Source organism: Bufo bufo, chromosome 4 (genome assembly GCF_905171765.1).
Source record: "Bufo bufo chromosome 4, aBufBuf1.1, whole genome shotgun sequence".
NCBI lineage: Eukaryota > Metazoa > Chordata > Amphibia > Anura > Bufonidae > Bufo > Bufo bufo.
The window spans coordinates 145,213,684-145,238,301 of NC_053392.1; the positions used below are offsets into that span (position 1 = coordinate 145,213,684).

Sequence of the window (24,618 nt, forward strand, 5' to 3'; positions counted from 1 at the left end):
CTGGCAAACACAAAGCTCTCTTGGGAAATTATATTCTCCCTTTGCTGGCATTACCTCTAGGGAGCTGTTGTATATTATTAGTACCTGGATTGTTATATGGACCATCAATAAAACACCAACATTTACATATACAAACCAGGATTTCTTTGAGGCTATGGTTTGTCAGCAAATTAACAAAATGCCATTATTGGTAATCCTGTCACTAAATCCAATGTCTTTAACTAAGTTGCTTCTGAAATAAATAAGATTTGTGTTTACAAAAGGAAGAATAAGAAGAAAGTATTAGTACGTAAGTGTTAATTGATTCCATTCCAGGTGTCCTCTTCGTGTTGCAGTGTGCTGCTTTGATCTTGGTTGGTTTTCAACTTCCTCTTCATCACTGTCATCAGAGTCACCACTTGTGCTCTCTTCATCTTCTTCATCATCGTCCTCATCGTCTTCTACCTCCTCTTCTTCCTCACTTTCACCTTCTCCAGGGACATTTGTTTCATATTTCTATCATGGACAAATAAGACATTTCAAATACTAAACAATAGTCAATGCAAACATGGATATAGATGTTTTGATGTAGTCTAAAATCTTAAATTTATTGATTATTTGGAGGTGGATAGCCCCTACAGCGGCTGTAGGGGATATCCACCTCCAAATAATTAATAAATTTAAGAAATTCCACGGCACATCCAGGGCGTAAAATCAAAGTTGTTTCTTTTTATTCACCAGACAACGACGTTTCAGTCCACTAGCTAGGACCTTTCTCAAGCAGTGACCGAAACGTCGATATCTGGTGAATAAAAATAAACTACTTTGATGTTACGCCCTTTCTCAGCAAGTGGACCGAAACGTCGTTGTCTAGTGAATAAAAAGAAACTACTTTGATTTTACGCCCTGGATGTGCCGTGGAATTTCTTACATTTATTGATTATTTGGAGGTGGATAGCCCCTACAGCCGCTGGCACTCAAAACCTACACATTGAAGCTGCTATGCGGCCCAGTGTTGTTTTATATATATTATTTTATTTTATTTTTTTGCCAATTGGGATGGGAACAATCACTTCATGAAGGTATTCTACTAGAGATGAGCAAACCCGTAGAAGTTTGGTTTCGCCGAGTTCGGCAGAATTTCAGGTCAAAGTTTGGGTTCGGGACCTGAACTTGACCCTGAACCCGGATCCCATTAAAGTCAATGGGGACCCGAACTTCACTTTATTATTTTCCGTTATAACATGGTTATAACGGAAAATAATAGCATTCTTAATGCTAAATAAAATGGCCAATCTTAATGCTAAATAAAATGGCCAATCTTAAAGCTAAATAAAATGGCCATTGAGGGGTTAAAAATAATTTTAAAAAACCTCACCTCATTCACTTGATCGTGCAGCTGGTATCCTCTTCCTTCTTCTATTTGCAGGACCTGCAAAAGGACCTGCGATCAGTCAGCAGGACCTGTGATAACATCACTGCGCTCACCACGTGGTGAGTGCACTGACGTCATTGCAGGTCCTTTTGTAGGTCGTGCAGAAAAAGGAAAGAAGAGGATACCGGCTGTGTGATCAAGTGCATGAGGTGAGTTTTTTAAATTATTTTTAACCCCTCAATGGCCATTTTATTTAGCATTCTCTATTAAGAAGGCTATTATTTTCCGTTATAACCATATTAAAACAGAAAATAATAAAATCACCCGAACACCGAACCCAAACTTCAGGGAAAAAGTCTGGGTTCGGATCCGGTTACCTGAACTCGCAAAGTTCGGTACGAACCCGCTCAACCCTATATTCTACCTAATAATATTGCATTCCATCCCACAATTTGTAGTAAAATCACAATACAATAGATGTTTTCATTAATTTTTGGATCCTCTGGCAATCCTCTGGTAGCTGTGGTGATAGAAATGGAATAGTGGTTCGTTTTTGTATTTCTAACAGTGTCTATAGCTGTGTTGTTATTGGCATTTTATTTATATAGGTGAAACTACAATGCATATGGATAGGCTTAGTATTAGTAAAGCTAATGACCCACATTTATTAATCAGTTTACACCCATTTTTGGCTTGTATTGAGCCCCAAAAGGTTTAGTGCAATTTGTGAAAGAAGTCAAATATTTGCTCAAAAATTTAAATTCCTAGTCAAAAGTAGAAAAAATGGATACATACAGGGGCACATTTATTAAGAAAGGCATTTTACATGCCAGTCTTAATAAAGCCCTATAGCTGGTGGTGGTTCCACCAAAGTTATGAAGAGGATTAACTCTTGCATCACCATTTGTGCCTGAAATATAACCAATTTAGGCGTATTTCAGATTAATAAATGACTCCACAGTACTTAATACTAAAGACAGAAAATTGTGCAAATTTTGGCACAAATCCAAGCCTGTTATGAACAAGAATTAATTTTTGTATTTACAAAGTGCAAATTACACTGAATTTATTAAGATTTATGCACCTATGTGTGAGCCTCCTATACTATATCTGCACATAGTATTAGATTTGTCCAATGAACTAAAACCATTGATATAATATGGAATAAAAGCAATACATTTCCGTAATTGCTGGATAATAAAGGTTATTGTTATACTTAAAAAGGTTCAAGACTATAGAAAAGAGACTCAGGGCCATGTAAAAAGAAATGGACTGTGTTAAGGCCATGTGTCTGGACCTTCAAAATAACAGTTCTGGCTTTTTACCTCAGAATTGCTGTATCTCATTTTTTTTTAACATAACCCAGGTCTTCGGCTGTATTGTACTTTACAATAACATTTTGGTTACTTAAAATAACTGCTTAAATATAATGGAAAACCTCAAAGCAGAAATATTTTTCACAAGTGGCAATTACACGCTACACATGTTTCATAGCTTGTGACTAAAACATCATCCTCCACAACTTACACGAAATGTAAGATAATAGAGTTTCTTGCAATAAATATTTTGACAAGCAAATACACTGAATTCAGATTATCATTAGATCTAAAATTAAATTCCCAAAAAGCCGATGAAAAATATTCTAAATGCATTTTATTGGTGATTACGCAAAAATAGGTAGTAGAAGAAGTGTGCATCAAATGTGAGCCTTACTTACAGTCAGGTCCATAAATATTGGGACATGGACACAATTCTAATATTTTTGGCTCTATACACCACCACAATGGATTTGAAATGAAACAAACAAGATGTGCTTTAACTGCAGACTGTCAGCTTTAATTTGAGGGTATTTACATCTACATCAGGTGAACGGTGTAGGAATTACAACAGTTTGCATATGTGCCTCCCACTTGTTAAGGGACCAAAAGTAATGGGACAGACTACTAATTATGAATCAAACTTTCACTTTTTAATACTTGGTTGCAAATCCTTTGCAGTCAATTACAGCCTGAAGTCTGGAACGCATAGACATCACCAGATGTTGGGTTTCATCCCTGATGATGCTCTGCCAGGCCTCTACTGCAACTGTCTTCAGTTCCTGATTGTTCTTGGGGCATTTTCCCTTCAGTTTTGTCTTCAGCAAGTGAAATGCATGCTCAATCAGATTCAGGTCAGGTGATTGACTTGGCCATTGCATAACATTCCACTTCTTTCCCTTAAAAACTCTTTGGTTTCTTTTGCAGTATGCTTTGGGTCATTGTCCATCTGCACTGTGAAGCGCCGTGCAATGAGTTCTGAAGCATTTGGCTGAATATGAGCAGATAATATTGCCCGAAACACTTCACAATTCATCCTACTGCTTTTGTCAGCAGTCACATCATCAATAAATGCAGGAGAACCAGTTCCATTGGCATCCAAACATGCCCACGCCATGACACTACTACCACCATGCTTCACTGATGAGCTGGTATGCTTAGGATCATGAGCAGTTCCTTTCCTTCTCCATACTCTTCTCTTCCTATCACTCTGGTACAAGTTGATCTTGGTCTCATCTGTCCAAAGGGATGTTGTTCCAGTACTGTGAAGGCTTTTTTAGATGTCGTTTGGCAAACTCTAATCTGGCCTTCCTGTTTTTTGAGGCTCACTAATTGTTTACATCTTGTGGTGAACCCTCTGTATTCACTCTGGTGATGTCTTCTCTTGATTGTTGACTTTGACACACATGCACCTACCTCCTGGAGAGTGTTCTTGATCTGGCCAACTGTTGTGTAGGGTGTTTTCTTCACCAGGGAAAGAATTCTTCGGTCATCCACCTCAGTTGTTTTCCGTGGTCTTCCGGGTCTTTTGGTGTTGCTGAGCTCACGGTGCGTTCCTTCTTTTTAAGAATGTTCCAAACAGTTGTTTTGGCCGCGCCTAATGTTTTTGATATCTCTCTGATGGGTTTGTTTTGTTTTTTCAGCCTAATGATGGCTTGCTTCACTGATAGTGACAGCTCTTTGGATCTCATCTTGAGAGTTGACAGCAACAGATTCCAAATGCAAATAGCACACTTGAAATGAACTCTGGACCTTTTATCTGCTCATTATAATTGGGATAATCAGGGAATAACACATACCTGGCCATGGAACAGCTGAGAAGCCAATTGTCCCATTACTTTTGGTCCCTTAACAAGTGGGAGGCACATATACAAACTGTTGTAATTCCTACACCGTTCACCTGATTTGGATGTAAATACCCTCAAATTAAAGCTGACAGTCTGCAGTTAAAGCACCTCTTGTTCGTTTCATTTCAAATCCATTGTGGTGGTGTATAGAGAAAAAAAATGTTAAAATTTTGTTGATGTCCCAATATTTATGGACCTGAATGTATATATAGAGATGAGCGAATCAAAGTTGATGAAGTGAAATTCCATCCGAATTTCAGGAAAAAAATAGATTTACACTAAATCTGAATTTAATGACTCTTTGTGGTAACTAGAGATGAGCGAATCGAAGTTGGCGAAGTGGAATTTGATCCAAATTTTAGGACAAATTCAATTTGCACCGAATCCGAATTTCCTCACGCTTTGTGCTGCTGCATGTGTTAGGACACGGAGTATGGAACTCTGGGAACGAGGGATCACCCGCAATGCCATGCATGCAGCCAATCAGCAGCCAGCCCTGTGATGTGACCTCTCTATAAATAGCCTCAGCCATTTTCCAGTGTAGTAGTTTTGTTAAGTTTCTTAGTGCAGGTAGAGACGTGAGGAAGTGCTAGGGACAGTGGTAGAAAAGACTTTAAAACTTTTATTTTGCTGTATAGAAGTTCAGGGAAAGGATAGGGAGGAATTATTCCACAGTATTGAAGCAGAACAGGGTTCAGAAGAGGAGTTTATAGCCTGGTAATAGGAAAAATTCTATTTCACCTTGCTGCACTGACTGGGTATCCAAATTTTGAAACAAAATAAAAGAAAAACACAAAGAACATTTCATTTATCTGCTGTGATCTTTGTAAAAATATTACCTGGGGTGGGAACCGTATGCACAGCAGCAACCGACTGTTTGCGAAACAAATTTTTGTATAAAATGGGTATCCAAATTGCCATTATACAGCTCTGTAATTCCAGCAAACCGTTCTTTATATTGGGGTGCAAGTGCTATTTGATACAGCCATTAACAGGGTTTATTACAAGGAAATATTTATATGTCTTATTTGCCCTTGTGTGGTGCAGATGTATGTTCTAAAGCATTTTTTGTCTTGTATTAGTGGTAAAAAAAGGTCTTATTAGCTTTTATGTGGTGAAGTACGAAAATTACAGCCCTTTTTGGAGTGTATTATTGGCAAAAAAATATATATTATTTGCCGTTCAGCGGTTCAGTTATATGTTCTAAAACTTTTTGTGGCTTGTATAAGTGGAAAAAAAGTAAGGGCATATTTGCTGTTCAGCAGTGCAGTTATATATTCTAAAGCCATTTTTGGCGTGTATTAGTGGCACAAAAAAGTATTTGCCGTTGTGTGATGAAGTGAGAAAATTATAGCCCTTTTTGGCATGTATTAGTGGCAAAAAAATATATATTATTTGCCATTCAGCGGTGCAGTTATATGTTCTAAAGCCCTTTTTGGTGTGTATTAGTGGCACAAAAATATATATTATTTGCCATTCAGTGGACCAGTTATATGTTCTAAAGCCCTTTTTGTCATGTATTAGTGGCAAAAAAATATATATTATTTGTCGTTCAACTGTGCCTTTATATGTTCTGAAGCCTTTTGTGTACCATATTAGAGGCACAAAAAAAGTATTTGCCGTTGTGTGGTGAAGTGAGAAAATGACAGTCCTTTTTGAAGTTTATCAGAGGCAAAAAAATATATATTTGCCGTTCAGCGGTGCAGTTAAATGTTCTAAAGGAATTTTTGGCATGTATTAGTGGCACAAAAAAAAGTATTTGCCGTTGTGTGATGAAGTGAGAAAATTACAGCCCTTTTTGGCATGTATTAGTGGCAAAAAAATATATATTATTTGCTGTTTAGCAATACAGTTTATGTTCTAAAGCCTTTTGTGGCGTGTATAAGTGGAAAAAAATAAGGGCCTAAATGCCATTCAGCTGTGCAGTTATATGTTCTAAAGCCTTCTTTGTCGTGTATTAGTGGAAATAAAAGGGCTTATTAGCCGTTGTGTGGCGAAGTGAGAAAATTACAGACTTTTTTGGGTGTTTTAATTTCCTTTTTATTTATTTATTTGATCTAACAGTATGTCAGACAGAAGTTCCAGGCCCTACACAGGGAAGTGGCAGAGGCCTAAATGTTTCTGGCGCAGGCACAGGTCACAGCAGAGTAAGGGGGCATGACAGCAATGGTCCCTTCGAGAGGCCTGAGGTCCCGGTGTCATCTAGCGGTCGTGTCTTGATCAGCAACCCAGCAGTTATTGAATGGTTGACTCGGTCATCCACTTTGTCCCAATTGATATGACACCCCCAGCCAAGATTCAGTGGGTTCATCCGACACTACCCTTAGTTGGCATGGCCAGGGAGCAGGCCCTGTGCCCTCACCTGTCCTCAACCTGCCTCTATCCTTTTCTGTTCCCACAGCCAGAGAAGTATTATATGCTGTGGGCTCAGCTTCACTATACAGCGAGGATGAGCTACTAGAGGACTGTCAGCAGCTACTGCCCAGCCAAGATCTGGAGGAGACATCTGCTACTTCCTCCGATAAGTGGGCAAATAGTGATGAGAAAAGCAGCGTGGGAGCTGGTGTTGCAAGCGATCAGGCTCCTGGCTCAGAGACCGGTGAGGAGGACATCAGTGACGTGCAGACAGTACTCGATGATGATGTAGCTGGTCGCAATTGGGAGCTAGGTGAGAAGAGGGTGGCAGCCTGCGAGTGAGGCAGCGGCGAAGCCAGCAAGTCGGTAGCATATCAGGGAGGCAGATGTTGGAGGTCGGGAGCCAAACATGCCCGAGTTAGACCACCCGCTTCGCAGGAGCCTACATGCCCAGAAAGTAGTGGTGCAGGGGTTCACGGAGGTGGCGGAATTAGCAGTCAGTCAGTGAGTAGTGTTGGGGGTAAAATCTCCTACTCGGTGGTGTGGCAGTTTTTTGTTAAGCCGCCGGAGGAAGTGAACATGGCCATTTGCCGAATCTGTGTGCAGAAGGTGAAGCATGTCAAAAGTGCCAATGTTGGCACCATGGCCCTGCATCAATATATGCAGCGTCACCATAAAGTGGCCTGGAATAACCGTGGCTCCAATGTGGTGGTCCAGCCTGCCGCAGCAACCGCTGCATCACCCAGTGGCAAGCACCCGATTTCAAGCAGTCAAGGCTCCACCGCCTCAGCCGAAGTGAGTTGTCTGTCCTTCCCATCATCTACCGGTCCTGATGCGCCTGCTCCTTGCCCTCCTACTCATCAGTCATTCCGTCAGCAATCGATCACTGAAGCGATTGCCAAGAGACAATAGTATATGTGAACTCATTCAACGGCGCAGAAACTGAACATGCTCCTGTCCAAGTTGCTGGTGCTGCAGTCCCTCCCTTTCCAAGTGGTGGACTCTGTACCTTTCAGAGAACTAATGGCTTGTGTCGAGCCGAGGTAGAGAGTCCCAAGCCGTCATTTCTTTCCCAAAAAGGCAGTACCAGCCCTGCGCAAATACAGTGCCCCCTTGACTTTTTTCGTGTTTTGGTGACTCACAACCTGGAATTAACATGGATTGTTTAAAGGATTTGCATAATTTAATTTACAGAACATGCCCACAACTTTGAAGATTTTTTTTTTTATTATTATTGTGAAGCAAACAACAAATAGGACACAATAACAGAAAAAGTCAATGTGCATAACTATTCACCCCCCTAAATTCAATACTTTGTAGAGCCACCTTTTGCAGCAATCACAACTCCAAGTCGCTTTGGATAAGTCTCTATAAGCTTGCCACATCTTACCACTGGGATTTTTGCCCATTCCTCCTTGCAAAACTGCTCCAGCATCTTCAAGTTGGATGGTTTGCACTTGTGAACAGCAATCTTTAAGTCTGATCACAGATTTCCTATTGGATTGAGATCTGGGCTTTGACTAGGCCATTCCAACAAATTTACACGTTTCCCCTTAAACCACGCAAGTGTTGCTTTAGCAGTGTGTTTGGGGTCATTGTCCTGCTGGAAGGTGAACCTCCGTCCTAGCCTCAAATCACGCACAGAGTGGTACAGGTTTTGCTCAAGAATATCCTTGTATTTAGCACCATCCATCAACTCTGACCAGTTTTCCAGTCCCGGCTGCTGAAAAATATCCCCACAGCATGATGCTGCCACCACCATGTTTCACTGTGGAGATGGTGTTCTTTGGGTGATGTGATGTATTGGGTTTGCGCCAGACATAGCGTTTTCTTTAATGGCCGAAAAGTTCAATTTTTGTCTCATCAGAGCAGAGCACCTTCCTCCACACATTTTGGGAGTCTCCTACATGCCTTTTTGCAAACTCACAACATGCCTTTTTGTTTTTTAGCTGAAAGCAATGGCTTTTTTCTGGCCACTTACTTGTTTGGAGAGTTCTTTGGTCTTCATGGCAGTGTTTGGTTAGTGATGCCTCTTGCTTAGGTGCTTTAGCCTCTGGGGCCTTTCAAAAAAAAAAGGTGTGTATATGTAATGACAGATCGTGTGACACTTAGATTGCACATAGCTGGACATCCTTTCACTAATTATGTGACTTCTGAAGGTAATTGGTTGCACCAGAGATTTTTATGGGCTTTCTACTAAAGGGAGTGAATACATACGCACATGCCAATTTTCTGTTTACTATTTCTAAACAATAGTTTTATTTATATATTTTTCTAATTTCCCTTCAGCAACTTAGACTATTGTGTTCTGATCCATCACATAAAATTCAGATTAAAAAAACATTGAATACTTTTGAAAGGCACTGTATATAGAACAGAAGGTGAGCCAGTCCTTGAGCCTGTCGGTGTCTGCCAAGGTGCAAGGCAGCGCCGACCGTGTGGAGCTGTAACTACGGTCAAGGACAATATATGTCCTTTACGGCTCACTGGGTAAATGTGCTTCCTGCCCAGGCAAACCAGCAACTTGGCCAGGTGACGCCACTTTCGCCTCTGCCTCCTCATCCTCCACCGTGTCCTCAGCCTCCACTACAGGGAAAATTCACAGTGCCCCTCCAACATACCACATGGGCAAGGCACGGCGGTGTCACGCTGATCTACACCTCGTTTGCCTGGGCGAACCGAGTCACAAAGGGGAGGAACTGCTCCGTGTCCTTCATCAAAAAATTGAATCCTGGCTTTCTCATCGACAACTCAAAATCGGAACCATGGTGACTGACAATGAGAAGAACATGGTGTCAGCGCTGCATCAAGGAGGACTGAGCCATGCGTCCTGCATGGCGCACGTGTTCAATCTGGTTGTCAAGAGGTTCCTGAAGTCTTCCACCTATCTGCAAGACATCCTAAAAAAGGCCCGGAAACTTTATATGCACTTCAGCCACTCGTACGGCATCCCACAACATAGGTTGATATGCGACGTTTCCACCCGTTGGAATTCCACCCTCCATATGTTGGACCGAGTATACGAACAGAGAAAGGCCATAAACGTTTTATTGATGACCCAAACGAACAGAAGTAGTCCCATGTGTAACATCGATGTCAGCCATTGGCAGCTCATGCGTGACACCTCCCGTTTGCTCAGGCCCTATGAGGATGCCACGTTATTTTTCAGTCACCAGGACTACGGGATGAACAACATAATTCCATTGCTTCATATCCTGGAACAGATGCTGGTACATCTGGCTGATCAGGGGACTAGAGATGTGGCGCCTACATCTCATAGCCATATGAGCCCTGTGGGGGCTGACCTGGAGGAGGAGGACATTGAACCACAAGCAGTGTGTAGCGAAATCGGTAGTTTTTCCACACAGGTGACAGGAGAGTTGGAGCAGGAAAAGAAAGAGGAGCAAGAGGGAGATGAGGAAGATGAGGCAGATGACACAGGCACACCATGGCAGTATGCAGTGGAGATGGAGGCAGGGAGTCCCTCTGAGTCACTTGCGCAAATGGCCCACTGCATGCTCACTTGCTTGGGTAGTGACAGCTGAATTGTCACCATTCAGCAGAGGGCTGACTTCTGGCTCTCCACCTTGTTGGACCTTCGCTACCGGTCCAAAATGTGCTCCTTTTTTACACCCACTGAGAGGAAGGACAAACTGAACTACTATAGAGACATCCTATGTACTCAGTTGGATGCTGCCTATCTGTGCCATGGTCCATCCTCTTGCAGGTCTAACCAGGGGGGCCCTCTGCGCTCTCGTTCCACTGCCATGGATGATGAGCAGCTTTCTTAACCCGCCTAGTGAAGAAACTACTCACCAGCAGCAGCAGCTAGACCTGGAGCAGGACCTGAACCAGCAGGTGGTGGCATACTAATGGGCAGCCAAACTGGATTTGTGGCCGCAACTGGCCGAGTTTGCCCTGGAAAAGCTGTCCTTCCCGGCCAGTAGTGTGAATGCTGGCACCCGCCTGATGCCACACATCTGATGCCAAGTGCTTCTTCTTACACCCACCATAATCAGCGGGTACTGTTATTGTCAAATGGGACATGGTGTCAAAAAAACCAGTCCAGCAAAATCTGCCTTCCAAAAACCGAATGGCATTTCTTTCCTTCTGCGCCCTGCCGTGTGCCCGTACAGCTGTTTACGACCACATATGGGGTGTTTCTGTAAACTACAGAATCAGGGCCATGAATATTGAGTTTTGTTTGGCTGTTAACCCTTGATTTGTTACTGGGAAAAAATGTATTAAAATGGAAAATTTGCACAAAAATTAAAATTCTGAAATTTCATCTCCATTTGCCAATAACTCTTGTGGAACACCTAAAGGGTTAACGACGTTTGTAAAATCTGTTTTGAATACCTTGAGGGGTGTAATTTCTTAGATGGGGTTTCTTTTTTTTGGAGTTTATATTCTAGGGTTGCATCAGGGGGACTTCAAATGGGACATGGTGTCAAAAAAATCTGCCTTCCAAAAACCGTATGGCATTCCTTTCCTTCTGCGCTCTGCCATGTGACCGTACACTAGTTTGCGACCACATATGGGGTGTTTCTGTAAACTACAGAATCAGGGCAATAAATATTGAGTTTGGTTTGGCTGTTAACCCTTGCTTTGTAACTGGAAAAAAATTATTAAAATTGAAAATCTGCCAAAAAAGTGAAATTTTGAAATTGTATCTCTATTTTCCATTAATTCTTGTGGAACACCTAAAGGGTTAACAAAGTTTGTAAAATCAGTTTTAAATACCTTGAGGGGTGTAGTTTATAGAATGGGGTCATTTTTGGGTGGTTTCTATTATGTAAGCCTCGCAAAGTGACTTCAGACCTGAACTGGTCCCTAAAAAATTGATTTTTGAAAATTTCTGAAAAATTTCAAGATTTGCTTCTAAACTTCTAAGCCTTGTAACGTCTTCAAAAAATAAAATATCATTCCCAAAATGATCCAAACATGAAGTAGACATATGGGGAATGTAAAGTAATAACTATTTTTGGAGGTATTACTATGTATTATAGAAGTAGAGAAATTGAAACTTGGAAATTTGTAATTTTTTTACCAATTTTGGTAAATTTGGTATTTTTTTATAAATAAAAATGAATTTTTTTACTTCATTTTACCAGTGTCCTGAAGTACAATATGTGACAAAAAAACAGTCTCAGAATGGCCTGGATAAGTCAAAGCCTTTTAAAGTTATCAGCACATAAAGTGACAGATTTGCAAAAAATGCCCAAGTCCTTAAGGTGAAATAGCACTTAAAGGGACACTGACAGGCGAAATCAGCATATATAGTTAGATATATCACATTACAGGTCTTATAGAGTCTTTTAAAAGCATATAACTATCCCCCCTGTCCACCTTATAAAGAGCGAAATATAAAGTTTTATAACCTGCTTCTCCGTTCAGCAATCTGCCCAAGGGGCGGCGTTTCATGTGAAAATGCGCCCAGCCAGCCTTCCCAACTGCCGTTCTTAAGCCCCGCCCAGCTCATCATTATTCGGGGCTAGAACTCTCCCCAGTCCCGATCCTGCGCCTGCGCAATTCAATCCTCCGGGCATCGTTCATGCCCAATCTTCTGCGCCTGCGCCCCGCCGTGCCGTCGGACGCACTATAATTAACCCCTTATATGATGTGAGTGAGCAGCGCTCTGAAGCGCTGCTCTGAACAGTGCATGGCTGAGGCAGCTGCAGCCTCAGCCATGCACTGTTCAGAGCAGCGCTTCAGAGCGCTGCTCACTCACATCATATAAGGGGTTAATTATAGTGCGTCCGACGGCACGGCGGGGCGCAGGCGCAGAAGATTGGGCATGAACGATGCCCGGAGGATTGAATTGCGCAGGCGCAGGATCGGGACTGGGGAGAGTTCTAGCCCCGCCCAGCGAAGTGAATAATGATGAGCTGGGCGGGGCTTAAGAACGGCAGTTAAGAAGGCTGGCTGGGCGCATTTTCACATGAAACGCCGCCCCTTGGGCAGATTGCTGACCGCAGATGCAGGTTATAAAACTTTATATTTCGCTCTTTATAAGGTGGACAGGGGGGATAGTTATATGCTTTTAAAAGACTCTATAAGACCTGTAATGTGATATATCTAACTATATATGCTGATTTCGCCTGTCAGTGTCCCTTTAAGGGGTTAAAGGAAATGTTTCACCAACATTTCTGCCAGTTAAAAGCAGATAGTGACACATCTACTTTTTATCTAATCTGATTTTGTTTTCTGATTGTAGACTTTTTTTATTCTATTTCCTGAGCTGAGGTATTCTTAACAGCATTTATACAGCATTAAAATTGGTTTACGGCAGCCCCATGGACCATAGACACAATGTTAATGAGGGGACCTCATTGACTTCTATGGGAGAGTTTTCTAGGCATGCTCTGTGAGCTGTGCAGAGGTCATTGAACAAGGAAAAAATAGATACGATCTGACAATCATATATTGTGAATGGAGGATTCTCTCTTTTCTATACACAGAAGTGATATTTCCTTCTCATTACAGGCAGGTTTAGAATAATACAGAATATAACTGCAGTAAAGTGATCTGTACAGACCAAGAAGTGGAACCTATTAGTCTTCGTGGCCAGTGTGAAAACTGCAGGATTTAATGATTTTTGTTTAAATTGTTATTGACATGGAAAATTAAAAATAACATCACCGAAAATTATTTAAAAATAAGTTAAACATAAAACGTGATTTAAACAATAGGCCATTTTCTGATGACACATTCCCTTTAAGGTCCAGGGGTGTAGCTACATGTGGGTGCAAAGACCAAAGACCCTGTTAAAATGAAGTTAACACAGGTAGTATAAATGGCACATAATAAGTGAGGAGCCCTGTTATAGATTTTTCTTTTGCCCCCAGAAAATTTAAATTAGATGACATTTTTTTGCCATATCACTTAAAATGCTAGTACATAATGGTACATACAGTAAAATATGGAATGCTGGGACTAAGGGAAAATATGTGTAAATTGTGTAATAGAAAACAGAGGGTGGTTATTAATGGTGCATTCTCAGATTGCTTCATTTACCATTGGGGTAATGGAAGTTCTTTAATGAGTCTTCTTCCTCTGAATATATTTAACTAGCTGAAGGACCCGACTTCACACGGGTATATTTTATCTATTTCATTTAATATTTGTGTTTGTTGTTAAAAGATATCGACAGTATCCACTATAACAGTGACATCTACAGTACCTTGCCCCCTTAACAGTGACCTCTACAGCCCCCACCCCTTAATATTGACCCCCCCACAGTGCCCCGTCTGCTTAAAATTGGACCCCCACAGCAGCCCACCCCCTTAACTTTGACCTTCACAGCAGCCTGCCCCTTTAAAAGTGAGTTCCACAGCACCCTGCCCCCTTGACAGTGGCCTTTACAGGGGCCCGCCCCCTTAACAGTGACCTCTACAGCGCCTGCCCCTTAAAACTGACCATATGTTATAGTCCCCTTAACTGTGACCTCCACCATTCCCGGCCCCATTAACAGAGACCTCCACAGCGACTGCCTCTTTAACAGTGACTGCCACAGTACCCCGCTCCCTTAACAGTGACCTCCACTGTACCCCGCTTCCTTAACAGTGACCTCACAGTACTATGCTGCCTTAACAGTGACCTCAGAGTACCCCACTGCCCCTTTAATAGTGGCCTCCACAGTCCTCTTCTCCCTTAACAGTGGCCTCCGCAGTGCCTGCCCCTTTAACAGTGACCTACACAGCGGCCTTCCCCCTTAACAGTAACATCCTCAGTGTCCTCCCCTTTAACAGTGACCTACACAGCAGACACCCCTTTATTAGTGACCTCCATATTACCCTGTCTCCTTAACAGTGATTTACACAATATCCCACCCCCTTAACAGTGACCTCCACAGAGCTCTGTTCCCTTAAAATCTGACCTTAATAACACCCCCCATTAACGATGACCTTTACAGCACCCCGCCCCTTAACACTGACCTCTATAGTAGACCGTCCCCTTAACTGTGACCTACACCATTCCCTGCCCCCTTAACAGAGATCTCCACAGCACCCGCCCCTTTAACAGTGACATCCACAGCAGCGGCCCCTTTATTAGTGACCTCCACAGTACCCCGTCTCCTTAACAGTGATTTGCACAACACCCAGTCCCCTTAACAGTGGCCTCTACAGCAATCTGCCCCTTAACACTGACCTCCATAGCATACTGCCCCCTTAACTGTGACCTCCACAGCAGCCTGCCCCTAGGGTGGGCAGAGGTCCGGTTTTAGGGTGGAAAGTCCGGCGTTCAGACTCCCTGTCCTCCGTCCGGCATAGGGACTGGACGGACACAGGGATGTCCTTTTGAACAGCTCACTCTAAAACAGCAGCACTGTGCTATCTGAGCGAGAGCTGCAGGGAGAAAGTCACCCTCCCTCCCATCCCTGCAGGCGACAGAAGTTGATTTTTACCTTCATTTTTTCAATTCCCATCGGCTGCGGAGTGGGAGGGGAAGTGGCTTAGAGGGACCAGGGGTGGGGTTTTTAAGTACGTCTTTTGAGGGTGGCCTGAACTCCACTCCCATAACGGTGTCATCCACAGCTCCCTGCCCCTTAAATCTCACCTATAGCAGTGGAGAAAAATGGCTGGGTTGTTAGGGAAACCTGGTGTAAAACTGTGTGTATCTGGATACTACGGGCCTGCGAGCTTCTATTGACTGATAAGGGTCATGTGAGCAGGCTTCTATTAACTAATGCATTTTTTGGGAATATCTCACGCAGGTATGGCCTTTTGAACAGCTCACTCTCAGACAGCAGCACTAAGCTGTCTGAGCGTGAGCTACAGGGAGAAAGTCACCGTCCCTCCCACCCTTGCAGCTGTCAGAAGTTGATTTCTACTTTAAGTTTTTCAATCCCTGTCAGCTGCGGAGTGGGAAGGGTGTGGCTAAACCAAATCCGGGTTCGTGGCCTAGCTTGACCTGGGGGCGGGGTTTAGAAGTCCGTCTTTTGGGGGTGGCCTGAATGGCCACCCTACCTGCCCCCTGAACTGTGAACTCCACAGCACACCGCTCCCTTAACACTGTCATCCACAGCACCCTGCCCCTTTAAAGCTGACCTGCAGCAGTGAAGAAAAATGGCTGGGTTGTTATGGAAACCTGGTGTAAAACTGTGCATATGTAGAGACTAAGTATCTGCAAGCTTCTATTGGCTGATAAAGGACATGTGACCATGTGTATGGTAGTTGGGATATGAAGTTGGGATATGAGAAGAAAGACCTGCAGGCTTCTATTGGCTAATGTAGGTCATATGATGTGCCGAATTTGCATTTTTTGGGAATATATCAGGAATGGTACACGCTAGAGAGCTTAGACCCGGTCTAAAACCTTCCCATACACCTGCTGTACCTGTGTGCCAAATTTGGTGATTGTAAATGCGACGGTGCAGATTCCTTTAGCGGACATACATACACACACACATACACTCAGCTTTATATATTAGATGACCTTGTAAAAGGCTTACAGAGTAGAGTTTGAAGATTATGCTATGCCCTGGAAGTTAATCAACACGGAGGAGGATAATATAACAGTCATGAGGGATTTAGGGAAACTGGAAGAGAAAAGGCAAATGAAGTTCGGTGTGGAAAAGTTTAATGTTATGCATTTGATCCAAGGCAACAAAATGTACAATTATGTACTAAACAATAAAACACTGGGTAAACCTGCCACTGAAAAAAGATTGGGGATATTGGTGGACAATTAACTTTAACAACCAGTGCCAGGAAACTGCTGGCAAATAAAATAATGAGATGCATCAAAAGTGGCATAGATGCTCATGACAAGAATGTAGTTTTGCCTCTAGAAAAATCACTTGTCAGACAACACATTGAATATGGTGAACAATTTTGGTCACCTGTGTATAAGAAGGACAAGGCTGAATCAGAGCAGGTAGAGAGGAAGGTGACCCATGCAATTAAGGGAATAGATTGGAGTAAGAAGACAGGTGGAGTTATTCACATGGCTTAGGGGAGATCTAATCACAATATACAAAAATATGAATGGACAGCAAAGAAATGTTTCTAATGATCTTTTTATACATAGGCATGACAAGAGAGCATCCTCTACGGCTACATGTACATGGCTGTGAAAAACAACATCCATTAAAAATGGATAAACTGTCCATTTTTAACAGACATTTTTTCAATTTCTTAGAAACGGAAGTTAAAAACGGACACTTTCAATTGTATTGTATTCAGTTGGTCAGTGAAAAACTGACAAGATTGAACATGTTCAATTTTTTACGTCTGTTATTCACTGGCCATCAAAAAAACTGCCGTGTGAATAACCCCATAGACGACCATTGGTCTTAAAATGGACTTGTGCATGTAGCCTAAATCTAGAGTAAGGGCTCTTTCACGCAAGTGGATGCCGTACGGGTAATCTGCAGCGTAAAAGAGTGCCAAGCCCCACTCCGGACAGCAGAGACACGGAGCATTAACATGATTGATAATGCTCCGTGCCTCTCTGTGATCTTTTTACTACAAAATCACGGTGACAACTTTATCTCACTGTGATTTTGTAGTAAAAAGATCACAGAGAGGCACGGAGCATTATAAATCATGTTAATGCTCTGGGTCTCTGCTGTCCAGAGCGCGACTTGGCACTCTTTCACGCTGCAGATTACCCGCACAGCATCCGCTCGTGTAAAAAAGCCTTAAGGGTGAGCAAATCGATTCTAACGGTTTGGAATTCATCCTAAATTTCGCAAAACATTCAGATTCTGACAAACCTGAACTTTTTGGGATTCATTTTAGAAAAAAAAAATGAGAGCTCTTCACATGTAATATTTAACTGAAAATAATATATGCAAGCCACTTCTCTATCACCCCTCCCCCAAAAAATCCTAACCAGGATTACACTTCTTTTAAAGATACATAAAAGCTAGCTCTCCTACCAGGAGAACAGGAAATCCAGAAAATCTCAACAAAAAATTGTCTTGCTTGGCAAGTGGCCTTAGATGGCACTCTTTGTGCCGCACTTTATCATTTGGGATACAAAACAAAAAGTATTAATGATTAGTATTGCAACATAGTTACATAGTATATAAGGCAGAAAAAAGACATTTCTCCATCCAGTTCAGCCTGTTATCCTGATCAGCTGTTTGAAGAGCTTCGATCGGAAGGAGCAGTTACACTCTGCCTGTTCCTTCCTATTAAAGTGAATATGGTCAATAGAGATGCAATTATACCTGCTCTCTGCTGCGATGTCGACGGCAAATAGGTAAACAGTTTAGAGTCGGACCCCTGCCAATCTGATATTGATGACCAATCTTGAGAGTAGGTCATGAATATAGGAAACTTGTGCGCCCCTTTAATTTTGTTGGCATAAGACAGGATATTGTTCTCTCTTTTACCGTTTTGTCAGGCATCCTAATTTGCATACTTTAGGTTTCTGGGAAATATATTCTAATTACATTTTTTCTCAAAAGGAAAAGAATGCTAATCTTTTCTGATGCCATCTTAAAATTAAGATATGCAAATGTCTTTCTCTAAAACGAGAGCAGTGTTGCCTGGTATAAAACACTGATCATACATATATTTTTGGTCTCCCCAAGTCCAGTCAGCTAAGCAATGCAATTTTCTCTTGAGACTTTCCAGTTCTTTTGCCCTTCTGGGCAGAGAGGTAGCTTGCATGTTTTGTTGAGAGAAGGTTAACCATGGATTGGATGTTTCAGTTCTTTCGGGTGGAGAATTGGCTTGTATGTCCCACTTTCAGTGAATTATGTGTTGTATGTTCTCTAAATAATCTTGAAAATCTTAAAAAAGGCCCATGAGGATACCTTCACAGCAGATTTTGTTGCAGAAATATTCTGTGACTGAAAATCTGTTCCATTCATCTGAATATGGTCTTCAGAAATCCTTGTGCTTGCCGCCAAAACAACCACATTTAAATTAATGAAACTACACTGAACAAAAATATAAACACTTTTAGTTTTGCTCCCATTTTGCATGAGCTAAACTCAAAGATCTGAAACATTTTCTACATACACAAAAGAACCATTACTCTCAAATATTGTTCACAAATCTGTCTAAATCTGTATTAGTGAGCACTACTCCCTAATCCATCCCACCTCACAGGTGTGGCATAACAAGGTGCTGATTAGACAGCATGAATATTGCACAGGTGTGCCTTAGACTGCCCACAATAAAAGACCACTCGGAAATGTTCAGTTTGATCACACAGCACAATGCCACAGATGTTGCCAGGTTTGAGGGAGCATGCAATTGGCATGCTGACTGCAGGAATGTCTACCAGAGCTGTTGCCCGTGCAATAAATGTTCATTTCTCTACCATAAGCCGTCTCCGAAGGTGTTTCAGAGAATTTGGCAGTACATCCAACCGGCCTCACAACCGCAGACCACATGTAACCACACCAGCCCAGGACCTCCACATCCAGCATGTTCACCTCCATGATCGTCTAACACCAGCCACCCAGACAGCTGCAGCTACAATCGGTTTCCATAACCAAAGAATTTCTGCACAAACTGTCAGAAACCGTCTCAGGGAAGCTCACCTGCATGCTTGTCATCCTCATCCGGGTCTGGACCTGACTGCAGTTTTTCGACGTAACCGACTTGAGTGGGCAAATGCTCACATTTGATGGGTGAGCGGTTTCCTGACATCAACATTGTGCATCAAGTGGCCCATGGTGGCAGAGGGGTTATGTTTTGGGCAGGCGTATATTATGGACAACAAACACGGGTGCATTTTATTGATGGCATTTTGAATGCACAGAGATACCCTGAGGCCCATTGTTGTACCATTCATCCACCACCATGCAGGGCCGATCCTACACGGGGTGCAGTGGGTGCCCCGCACCCCAGCGCTGTCACCCGAAAGGCGCCGAGCGAGCCGCCGGGACTTTTTTTTTTTTGACTTTTTTTTTATTTTATTTTATAATGCCCGCAGTGGCGTAGCTATAGGGGTCGCAGCGGTCGCAATTGCGACCGGGCCCCTGAGTCAGGGGGGCCCACAGGGCCCCCTCAAGCCAGGAGAACGCAGCCGCAGCTGAATAACTAAGATACGATTTACAGGGGGCGGAGCGGAGGCCGAGAGGAGAGGCCCTGTGTGACGCGCACTGTGCAGGGCAGCTGGGCAGGCGAAGTGAGGAGGAGGGGCCGGGGGAGCGGCTTCAATTGAGGTGCGACGCAGGACTTAGTCACGTACCTCACTGTGACCTCCTGCGTCGGATCTCGCGAGATGACGCGGCGCGGGAAGGCACAGTGAGTGAGGCATGATGACCACCTGTACCAGGATGCCACAAGCTGTGAAGGAGAGAGAGGTAAGTATTAATTATTATTTTTTTTTTATGTACCCTACGTTCTACCCTTATTGCAGAGGCACTGGGGGCATGAGAGGAGGACCACTGACAGTACTCAGTCAGTGGACATCATAGTATTAATAAGAGTGGAGACTGGAGAGACTACCATTATATTAATAATAAAGAGGGGGCTATTATATTAACAACGAGGGGGACATTATATTATTAATAAAGAGGGGGTCATTACATTAATAATAAAGAGGGGGCCACTACATTAATAACAAAGAGGGGGCCATTATATTAATAAAGAGGGGGCCACTACATTAATAACAAAGAGGGGGTCATTATATTAATAAAGAGGGGGCCATTATATTAATAACAAAGAGGGGGCCAATACATTATTATTAATATAATGGCCCCCTATTTATTATTAATATAATGTCCCCCTCTTTATTATTAATATAATGGCCCCCTCTTTATTATTAATATAATGGCCCCCTCTTTATTATTAATGTAATGCCCCCTCTTTATTATTAATGTAATGCCCCCTCTTTATTATTAATGTAATGGCCCCCTCTTTATTATTAATGTAATGGCCCCCTCTTTATTATTAATGTAATGGCCCCCTCTTTGTTATTAAAGAGGGGCCATTATATTAATAATAAAGTGGGGGCCATTACATTAATGATGAAGAGGGGGCCATTATAATATACAGGGGGAATAATATTATGAGGAATGGGGGACTACCTGTCTGGCTCTAGCACAGTATTGGGGGGCAGCAGGATGAGTTGTTGAGACCCCAGGAAGGAGAGGATGAGAGTAAAGTGAGGAACCTAAAAAATAATCTGTGAAACTCTGCAGAGACGAGAAGCGGCTGAAAGAAGGTGTCATGGCGGTCTTATCTCTGGATGAAGACGTTGAGAAAAGTGTACATCACAGGAGACGTCACTGGATGTAACAGGTATGGTGCGGCATTCTCCTGTAATAATATTACCCATGCACATATCTGTTTCTCGGTAGGGTAAGGGGTATATAGAATTTGACCCACACTGCCGCATCCGGCCCCAGACTTCAGGTAACACTGTGTTCTGAATTCTGGGGCCTAACTAAGGGGTATCAGGGGACATTATTATACAGGGGTAATATAACTTATATTACCCCTGTATAGTGTACCCTGATACCCCTTAGTTATATTACCCCCTGTATAATTTACCTGATACCCCTCAGTTATATTACCCCTGTATAATGTCCCCCATAACAGTGTGTGTTATCCACAGATCTCCCATAACAATGTGTCATCCACAGATCCCCCAAATTATTTTAAAAACCTGCTGTTTCTCTAGATGACCTTATGTTTATGGTAGTGGTAATAGAGTCTCAATGGTCTATAAAAGCAGCTACACTATTTTTACAGACCTTTGAGACTCTATTAACACTACTATTAACTATTAACATAAGGTCATCTAGACTAGAAAAAGCAGGTTTTTAAAATTCTTATTTTTCCCATTTAGGTGTTAGAGCAATCTAATTAAAGTTATGTTTTAACACCTAAAGAGAAAGAAAAAATAAATAAAAACCTACGGTTTCTCTAGATGACCTTATGTTGATAGTAGTGTTAATAGAGCTTCAATGCTTTGTAAAAATAGTGTAGCTGCTTTTATAGACCCTTGAGACTCTATTACCACTACATTGTAAAGGGGAGGAGTTAGTAAGATAACCACGCCCATGTGGGGGCGCCAGAAATATTTCTGCACCCAGGCGCCTGTGACCCTAGGATCGGCCCTGCCACCATCACCTCATGTTGCAGCATGATAATACACGGCCCCATATTGCAAGGATCTGTATACAATTCCTGAAAGCTGAAACCTCCCAGCTCTTGCATGGCCAGCATACTCACTGGACATGTCCCCCATTGAGCATGTTTGGGATGCTCTGGATCGGCGTATACGACAGCTTATTCCAGTTCCTGACAATATTCTGCAAATTCGCACAGCTATTGAAGAGGAGTGGACCAACATTCCACAGGCCACAACCAACAACCTGATCAACTCTATGTGACGGAGATGTGTTGCAACTGGTTTTCTGCCCCCCTCCCCCCAGTAAGGCAAAACTGTGCACATTTCAGAGTGGTCTTTTATTGTGGTCAGTCTAAGGCACACCTGTGCAACATTCATGCTGTCTAATCAGCACCTTGGTATGCCACACCTGTGAGGTGGGATGGATTATCTAGGCAAAGGAGAAGTGCTCACTAACACAGATTTAGAGTAGTTTCACACTTGCGTTGTTTGATTCCGGCAGGCAGTTCCGTTGCCTGAACTGACTGCCTGATCAAACTGTATGCAAACGCATGTCATTTTTCTGACTGATCAGGCATTTTTCAGACTGATCAGGATCCTGATGAGTCTGAAAAATGCCTGATCAGTCAGAAAAATGCATTGCAATACCGGATCAGTTTTTCCGGTGTCATCAGGCAAAACGGATCAGGTATTTTTTTTTTTCTCATTTTTAAAGGTCTGCACATGCGCAGACCAGAAGGACGGATCCGGCATTCCGGTATTTTGATTGCCGGATCCGTCACTAATACATTCCTATGGAAAAAAATGCCTGATCAGTCAAAATGACTGAACTGAAGACATCCTGATGCATCCTGAACGGATTACTCTCCATTCAGAATGCATGGGAATATGCCTGACCAGTTATTTTCCGGTATAGAGCCCCTAGGATGGAACTCTATGCCGGAAAAGAAAAACACTAGTGTGAAAGTAGCCTTAGACAGATTTGTGAACAATATTTGACAGTAATGGGTATTTTGTGTATGTAGAAAATGTTTCAGATCTTTGAGTTCAGCTCATGCAAAATGGGAGCAAAACCGAAAGTGTTGTGTTTATATTTTTGTTCAGTGAAGTTTTTCCAATAGCGCTTGTCCCTTTATATACCTGCGGTATCGCAGCAGAACTGCACATAACTGCTGCACAATACAAATTCACTATATACTTTCTATGTTAGAAAGTATATTATAGGTATATCACACCTATAGATAGCACACCTATACCAGTCCTTAAAAGGACTTTTGTGGCCCTATTAGCTACCGTTTGGTGTCCCTAACAGTCTGTCCCTGCTTCACACAGCAACCTCTCCCTACACTGGCAAAACACAGAATGTAAAATGGCTGCAAGATTGGGTTCTGTTAGAGGTTGGGGGTGTGTCCATGTGTTGAAACGTCTCAATTGGCTGTCCTGTTCCAGCTGATGTATGTGTCATGGGTCAAAGTTCGGTGCAATGCAAAAGAATATGGTGTCGGCGGACATCGCCATATGTTCGGTGAATCGCAAATGCGCAAAGTTCGCCGCAAAACGACCGCCGGGCAAAACCGAAACGCCATCTCTATAAGAGATGTGTTTATTGAAATATAGCAATATAGCACTATGGGGAATCATAGGTTTAAATTTATTAATACTGCTTTATCAACCATTGGAACAGATGAAAAATACAGCCTAAGGCCTCCTGCACACGACCGTTGTGTGCACCCGTGGCCGTTGTGCCTTTTTCCGTTTTTTTTTCGCGGACCCATTGACTTTCAAATATCGGAAAATGCACCGTTTTGCAGCCGAGACCGTGATCCGTGTATCCTGTCCGTCAAAAAAATATGACCTGTCCTATTTTTTTGACGGACAACGGTTCACGGACCCATTCAAGTCAATGGGTCCGTGAAAGAACACGGATGAACACAAGATTGGCATCCGTGTCCGTGATCCGTGGCCGTAGGTTAGTTTTTATACAGACGGATGCGAAGATCCGTCTGCATAAAAGCTTTTTCATAGCTGAGTTTTCACTTCGTGAAAACTCAGAACCGACAGTATATTCTAACACAGAGGTGTTCCCATGGTGATGGGGACACTTCAGGTTAGAATATACTAAAAGAACTGTGTACATGACTGCCCCCTGCTGCCTGGCAGGTGCTGCCAGGCAGCAGGGGGCAGCAGGGGGCAGCCCCCCCCTGTAGTTAACACATTGGTGGCCAGTGCGGCCGGCCCCCCTCCCTCCCCTGTAGTTAACTCGTTGGTGGCCAGTGGGCCCCCCCCTCCCTCCCCTGTAGTTAACTCGTTGGTGGCCAGTGGGCCCCCCCTTCCCTCCCCTCTAGTTAACTCATTGGTGGCCAGTGCGGCCGGCCCCCTCCCCCCCCTGTAGTTAACTCATTGGTGGCCAGTGGGCCTTCTCCCCTCTCTCCCCCTCCTAATTAAAATCCTCCCCCTATCATTGGTGGCAGCGGAGTGTACCGATCGGAGTCCCAGTTTAATCGCTGGCAACCAGGACACTACTGCAGTCCCGGTTGCCATAGTTACTTAGCAATTTGTAGAACCATTATACTTACCTGCGAGCTGCGATGTCTGCGATGTCTGCATCCGGCCGGGAGCTCCTCCTACTGGTAAGTGACAGGTCATGTCACTGGCCACCAATGAGTTAACTACAGGGGAGGGAGGGGGGCCCACTGGC

General features: G+C 43.0%; 1 protein-coding gene across 1 annotated transcript in view; it reads right to left on the reverse strand.

The window, feature by feature from the left end:
- Nucleotides 1-233: 233 nt before the first annotated feature.
- The window catches only part of CLSTN2 (calsyntenin 2), a 1,304,869-nt gene continuing 1,280,484 nt past the window's right edge, over nt 234-24,618 (reverse strand). The window contains exon 17 of the mRNA XM_040428021.1: nt 234-495. Coding sequence (XP_040283955.1) covers nt 283-495 — 213 coding nt within the window. The 3' untranslated portion in view covers nt 234-282. The remainder of the gene's footprint in view (nt 496-24,618) is intronic.